At 45.4% G+C, this 7,669-nt stretch overlaps 1 protein-coding gene across 1 annotated transcript in view; it reads left to right on the plus strand.

The window, feature by feature from the left end:
* Positions 1-3,076, plus strand: part of LOC127631741 (short transient receptor potential channel 4-like) — a 29,218-nt gene extending 26,142 nt beyond the window's left edge. The window contains exons 10-11 of the mRNA XM_052110028.1: positions 449-538; positions 1,840-3,076. Coding sequence (XP_051965988.1) covers positions 449-538; positions 1,840-2,400 — 651 coding nt within the window. The 3' untranslated portion in view covers positions 2,401-3,076. The remainder of the gene's footprint in view (positions 1-448; positions 539-1,839) is intronic.
* Positions 3,077-7,669: the final 4,593 nt, after the last annotated feature.

Here is a 7,669-nt window from a genome sequence, read left to right on the forward strand (position 1 = left end):
AGTCTTATGGATTACTTCTATGTTTCCTTTATGTGATTTTTGGAGTTACAAATGTCTGATCACCATTCACTTGCATTTTGAGGACCTGCAGACCTGAAATATTCTTCTAAAAATATTTGTGCTGTTCTGAAGACAAATTCATACACATCTGGGCAGCACTTTATTTTACAGTGCTGTTCTACATTTATTAACTATGTAATTACAACAACTGAAGTAATTACTAGGTACTAACCCTAAACCTAACCCCAACACTAACCTTAATTCATATTAAGTACATTTAGTTACCTAATATTATTCAGTACTTTCTTGGGTAAGTACACATTAAGTATACAGTCTAAGTGCAACCCACATCTGGGACGGCATGAGGGTGAGTACATGATGTGAGAATTTTAATTTTTGGGTGAACTATCCTTTTACTGTAATTTCTCTGCAATTTCCCAAATTTCAGGAGGTCTTGAGAAACATAGTAAAACGATATGTGGCTGCTATGATTCGAGATGCCAAGACTGAGGAGGGACTCACAGAGGAGAACTTTAAGGTAAGTGTTGAAAAATACTTTTACACAATAACAAGGATGGTCTGCTTTTCTGTTTATTTTCAAACTCATTTGACATTGAGGTTTTTCTAAGTAGTATTGTTTTGTTTATGTCCCGCTGGCTTTCATTTATCTTCCTGAACAACCAATACAACACTGGTATTGTACTATATCCACCTTTTTCCTGAATGCAGAAGTGTTTCACAATTCATAATGTTTTTCAATTTCTGGTTTCCAGTGTTTTCACTCACATGGGTGTATGTTCTTAGAGGATAATGTGTTGTTAAGGGTATTACATTTGTGAAAATCATAAAAAAGCATGTGGCTTCATAGTGCTGACCCAACACTTTAGAGTCGCAATGGCAGTTTTTTTGACAGTGCCTCACCTGACTGGGTAGATGACATGAAGTGATGGTCCAAGGTTAGTTATTTTGATATTATAAACTACTCAGACTTGTTATGACAGCCAATAGGTTAAGCCTGAAATTAATTTTTACTCCAACTCATTTGTAAAAGCGATGTTATTCTGTCTGGATCGCTTGATTTGGTAGTTTTTATATTGCAAATTTAGACAATTAAAACAGTCAATTAGAATCATCATAGCACCAACCAGTGGTTGCTCATAAAAACTGTGGATACTGACACCTACTGGTGTGGATGCAACATCACGTCAAAGCAAAAGCCTTTGGTTGCTAATGCCATTGAACAAATGGCTATTTGCAGAGGTATTTAGCAACCAAGATCAATTTATTCATAGAGCTCATTTGTCCAATAACTGGGCTCCAGATAAAGTGATCATATATTTGCCCTCTGGAGTTATTTTTAAGTGAAATGTTTTGTCTTTATGAGGGCGTATTTTAATAATAATTATATAACTTATAAACACATACTAAGTGCCATCATTTTAAGGTAAATACTTCAGTTTAAACAATACATAAAATAAACTCTCAATCTGATTAGTTTGTCTGTTTTTTAGACTAATTGTGGGCTTGTGTGTGTGCGTGCATGTTTGTATTTGTGTGTGTGTGTGCGTGCATGTATGTGTTTGTTTGTTTGTTATTTTATTTGGAATAAAACATATCAACTTTTTTTTTTTTTTTGTCACTGTTGACTGGAGTCTTCTATTAGTGTGCGTGCAGATCATTTTATATATATTTGTCTAAAGTTGCCTAACTTAATTTCTTTAATTGTGAAACAATTGTTGTGCCAAAAAAGATTTTTGTGCACCTTTTGAATAACTTTACCTGCATTTACTGCACTTTGATTAAATAACACAAGTAATTATCCTCTCTCAACTTCAACAGGAGCTGAAGCAGGACATATCTAGCTTCCGCTATGAGATTATAAGAATGATGAAAGGCAACCAAAAATGCACTCGTGTGAATAAACCAAGCACAACAGCTTCTGATTTTTCCCACCCAGAATATTCATTTCAGCGTTCCTCAACTCTTCAGCAAAACAACAAGCTAAGTTTGAGTGATGTCACTACAGTTCTGCAGCATCACAAATCTGAAGAGACGAGGTACCTAACCAATGGCTCAGCATTAGCATTGGCTGACCCATTATCTAAAGACAAAGCCAGGAAAGACTTCCCTAAAGATTTCACTGACTTTGGGTTATTCCCAAAGACCTACAAACAAACTGGCCTTTGTCTCAACCCAAATAACATCTACTCTCTCACCGAGGAGGCAAGGGAGTCAGATACTGACATATTAGACTGGGTGATGGAGGAAACGGTTGAGAAACCACTGACAGAAGAGGCTGAGATGGTTGAGAATGAATCAAGTTGCCTGATGGAGCAAGAGGAAATTATATTGGATAAAGTAAAAGAGCACATTAAATCTACACATGAAAACAAGGTATAAACTTTTATGTAACCAAGGATTATCTGAATCACAAATGTCCAGGACTTACAGTGTAAGAGATGGAGCAATATGCTTTTGATATACAGTGGTAAGATAAAGTCTCATTTTGTTCCTGAGAAAGTGTTAGGAAAAGATATTTACGTGGACTCTAGAAACTCATTGCTGGGACCCCAGGAAAAACAACAAAGCACTATAACGTGCTGGTGAATAGTTTTAAAAAGGAAAGAACAATTGGATTACATTTCTATCCAATGGACTATATCATGTTCTGATTCAAGCACTTGTTTGGACGTGATAAATATGAAAGAGTGTGCATGTTTAAAATGAATGTTAAACTGCAAAAGCACTTAACATTGATGTCAATGCTCAAAGAAATTGCTGAATATTTATGAAACTGAATATTCAGTAAAAATGATGTTATGTAGAACTGAATATGACAAATAGTAGTTGCACAGCCTACAATCCATGCAATCTACGTGTAGCATTCACATATCTATACATCTGAGTACAACTACTACATCAGATTTTCTAGCACTATCCTTAATATTGTGATATTGGATGTGTATCAGAACTTGAAAGGTTCTGAGCTCTTATAAAGTTTTGCTTGATTTCAGTGGGCTACATGACATCTACAGTACATGCCTATAATATTTGAACTTTGAAAAATAAACACTCTCCTGGTAAGATCTGATTTGTTTTTGATGTTGTTCTGCTGTGCTTACAGTTGCCCATATTCACTTTCATTGTATGGAAACTTGATGCAATGAAAGCAAATGGTGACTGAGGCTCAATTTCTGCTTGGAATCTCCTTTTGTGTTCAATGTAAGAAAGTTGGAACAACAAGAGAATTAGTCAATGATGACAGAAATTTCTTTTTGGAATGAACTGACTCTTTTAAACAAAGATGAATCTTACAGTTAAGCATAAACTTGAAACGACAACTAAATAATTATATTCAGAAAAAAAGTTGTAGTAAACATTTGAAATACACAGGGAGAGTTTTTCTCCACACACACAATGCCACTGTAAAAATTTACAGTAAATGTACGACCAAATTCCTACAGCAATTTACTGTGATTCTTAAATACAGTAGTTTGCTGTTAAAAATGTTGCATTCTGGGAGATCAAGAGCAGGCTCACTGTGAAGTGACAAGTTTTACAGTAAATAGCTGTTCTATGCAAGGCATTAGGGGAAAACAAACATTTAAAATCGTGATATCATCTTGGTGAAAGTTATAGTGACATTTTGAAACATGATGCTTCTGACCAACTCCTCTGTTCTTTATCATCTCACATCAGCCTTCACTTGTCTGTCTAATGAGAAGTCAAATAATAAAAATAAATCAACCTTTGAAGCATTGTAGATATTAAATGTACAGTTTTGCCAAGATTGAAAAGTGTCTTTTTTATGATAAAAAAAAAAAAAAAAACAACAACAACCTGCACACAGTAAAATAACAGCATAGCACTGCATTGTGGGTTATAATGGTGACATACCCATAAGCCTTTGCACTTGAATAAGTATGCATGCTTTGGAAATGCATTGGGGCTACAAAAATTAAAAACAAAAAAACATGTACAAAAGTTTTTATTCAGACTTAATAGAAGTCTTAGTTTAATTAGTGTTGTTGTTTTGTTATCAATAGTTGTGTTTTTTTTTTTTTTAAGTCACCATTATGATGATTAGTATTCTCTTGAGCTGGCACCTCAGACCTTCTATATTATTATATTATGTTCTTCCGGCCAGTCAATTTGTGTATAAGTAAAACACGAGTTGATGCACTGTGCTAGTTGGAAGACAAATCATAATGTCAGACTGAATATCTGTGTTATGCTTGTAGGTGAGCAGGAAAGCAGACGAGGGGCGAGGATCTAAATGCAGCGGGACTTTATTGAAATACTAGGGCAATACGTAAAAACACGAACAAATGAAACCTCCACAATGGGAAAAAGTAAAACAAAAACACGAAAGGCACACAAGGAGTTAACAGGCGGGGAAAACAATGACGGAAAACACGGGAACCAGGCATCAACATACAAAGACCGATAGGGGAATGGAGAAACAAACAGGGTTAAATACACAGACACAATGAAGACTAAACGAGACACAGGTGAGAACAATGATGAGTGCAGGCAGTGAGGGAGGTCGGGAATTGTGTGAAATGTAGTTTATAGAAGGACAGTGAAACATGGGGCGGACAACAAGGAAAACGTGACATGGAACGTGATCAGTGGAGAGTGAAACAGAAAACACGGGGCAGACAACACGGGATCATAACATAGCCCCCCCCTCAAAAGGACCGGATTCCAGACGGTCGAAGGAAACACAAAAATAACAAAACCAAAATGTTCCAGTAGAGAGGGGCTAGAAGAGGGGGAGAACAGACAGACAAAAGGGGGCACAAGGGACACAGAGACAGACCAAGGAGGCACAAGGGACACAGAGACAGACCAAGGAGGCACAAGGGGCAATCAGGCAGTCCACGGAGGCACAAGGGACGGACAGGCAGACCAGGGAGGCCGAGAGGGCCGACAGGCAGTCCATGGGGGTATGAGACGGGGAACGGGTCAGGTGGCCTGGGGGGCGTCCACCGGGTAGGGATAGGTTTAGGAGGCCAGGGAGGTGTCGACCGGGCAGGGACAGGTTTAGGAGGCCAGGGAGGTGTCGACCGGGGCAGGGACAGGTTTAGGGAGCCTGGGAGGAGGAGTGGCCACTGGGGGAGCTGGCGGAGCCGGCGCCAAGGAGGACTTCTGAGGCGGAGCAGTCGAAGACTTGGGTGGCGGCGCCGAAGGAGGTGCAGCCAGGGCCGCAGGAGACCCTGGGGGCGGAGCTGTAGAAGGCTTGTAAGGCGGCGCCGTGGAAGGCGTAGGCGGAGCCGAGGGAGGCTCGGGAGGCGGAGCTGAGGGAGGCGATGGCGTAGAAGGCTCAGAAGGCGGAGCTGAGGGAGCCATTGGAGGCGGAGCCGAGGAAGGCTCAGGAAGTGGAGCTAAAGGAGGCTCGGGAGGCGGAGCCGAGGAAGGCTCGGGAGGCTCAGGAGGCAGAGCAGAGGGAGGCTCAGGCGGCAGAGCTGTGGTTGGCAGAACCATAGAAGGCTCCGTAGGCAGGGCCGTGGGAGGCTCCGGGGGCGGAGCCGTGGTTGATGGAGCCGGGGGAGGTTCAGGAGGCAGAAGGCTTGTGAGGAGGCGCCGTGGAAGGCGTAGGCGGAGCCGAGGGAGGCTCGGGAGGCGGAGCTGAGGGAGGCGATGGCGTAGAAGGCTCAGAAGGCGGAGCTGAGGGAGCCATTGGAGGCGGAGCCGAGGAAGGCTGAGGAAGTGGAGCTAAAGGAGGCTCGGGAGGCGGAGCCGAGGAAGGCTCGGGAGGCTCAGGAGGCAGAGCAGAGGGAGGCTCAGGCGGCAGAGCTGTGGTTGGCAGAACCATAGAAGGCTCCGTAGGCAGGGCCGAGGGAGGCTCCGGGGGCGGAGCCGTGGTTGATGGAGCCGGGGGAGGTTCAGGAGGCAGAGCTGAGGAAGGCTTCGGAGGCGGAGCCGAGGGAGGCTCTGGAGGCAGAGCCGAGGGAGGTTGTGGCGCCGTAGGATGCTCTAGAGGCGGAGCCCTAGAAGACTCTGGAGGCTCGGGAGGCGGAGCCCTGGGTGGCTCGAGAGGTGGAGCCCTGGGTGGCTCGAGAGACTCGAGAGGCGGAGCCCTGGGAGGCTCGGGAGGAGGAGTCCTGGAAGACTCAAGAGACTTAAGAGGTGGAGCCCTGGAAGGCTCGATTGGCACTGGCTCTTGGACGGTCATGGCTGCTGGCGCAGGCTCTTGGACGGTCATGGCCACTGGCGCTGGCTCTGGGACGGTCGAGGCTACAGGCGCTGGCTCTGGGACGGTCGAGGCTACAGGCGCTGGCTCTGGGACGGTCAAGGCTACTGGCGCTGGCTCTGGGATGGTCGAGGCTACTGGCGCTGGCTCTGGGATGGTCAAGGCTACTGGCACTGGCTCTGGGACGGTCGCTGGCTCTGGGACGATCGAGGCTACTGGCGCTGGCTCTGGGACGGTCGAGGCTACTGGCGCTGGCTGCTTGGCAGAGGTAAGCAGAAGCTGGAGGGCAGAAGCCTTTCCTTTTCTCCTCCTCCGGGCGGAAGTGGCTGGCAACGCTGGATCACTGACCGTGGCTGGCGTGAGCTCAGGCTTGCTGACCGTGGCAGGCGTGGGCTCTGGCTCGCTGACCGTGGCTGGCGTGGGCTCTGGCTCGCTGACCGTGGCTGGAGCGGGCTCTGGCTCGCTGACCGTGGCTGGCGTGGGCTCTGGCTCGCTGACCTTGGCAGGCGTTGGCGCTGGCTCGCTGACCGTGGCAGGCGTGGGCTCTGGCTCGTTGACCGTGGCAGGCGTTGCCGCTGGCTCGCTGACCGTGGCAGGCGTGGGCTCTGGCTCGCTGACCGTGGCAGGCGTGGGCTCTGGCTCGAAAGCCGGAATCAAGAGGGGTGGTTCCTCGGCAGTGAGTTTCTCTACCACGAGACTCACATACTCCCTCCACGTGTGCTCTCCGGGTTCCGGCGCTTCCCTCCGCCGGCATGATGGTAACCCGATCCAGTAGATGGATTTCAGGGAAGCGTCGTCGAACCCGGTGTAGATGGCGACAGTGGAGAAGAGATGTGAGTACTCGCGAATGGTCAACTCTGCCTGGGCCAGTTCGGTAAATACCGCCGCTAGATCCATTTTTGGTCGGTCTTTCTGTTATGCTTGTAGGTGAGCAGGAAAGCAGACAAGGGGCGAGGATCTAAATGCAGCGGGACTTTATTGAAATACTAGGGCAATACGTAAAAACACGAACAAATGAAACCTCCACAATGGGAAAAAGTAAAACAAAAACACGAAAGGCACACAAGGAGTTAACAGGCGGGGAAAACAATGAGGGAAAACATGGGAACCAGGCATCTACATACAAAGACCGACAGGGGATTGGAGAAACAAACAGGGTTAAATACACAGACACAATGAAGACTAAACGAGACACAGGTGAGAACAATGATGAGTGCAGGCAGTGAGGGAGGTCAGGAATTGTGGGAAATGTAGTTTATAGAAGGACAGTGAAACACGGGGCGGACAACAAGGAAAACGTGACATGGAACGTGATCAGTGGAGAGTGAAACAGAAAACACGGGGCAGACAACACGTGATCATAACAATCTGATCCTACCTTGTAAACATCACTAAAACGTGTCTATAGTTATGCATTACACATAAAAACATAAAAGCAAAAACAGTAAAGGATATTTCAGCAAAATTATATCA

The sequence above is a fragment of the Xyrauchen texanus genome, chromosome 38 (genome assembly GCF_025860055.1).
Source record: "Xyrauchen texanus isolate HMW12.3.18 chromosome 38, RBS_HiC_50CHRs, whole genome shotgun sequence".
Classification (NCBI taxonomy): Eukaryota; Metazoa; Chordata; class Actinopteri; order Cypriniformes; family Catostomidae; genus Xyrauchen; species Xyrauchen texanus.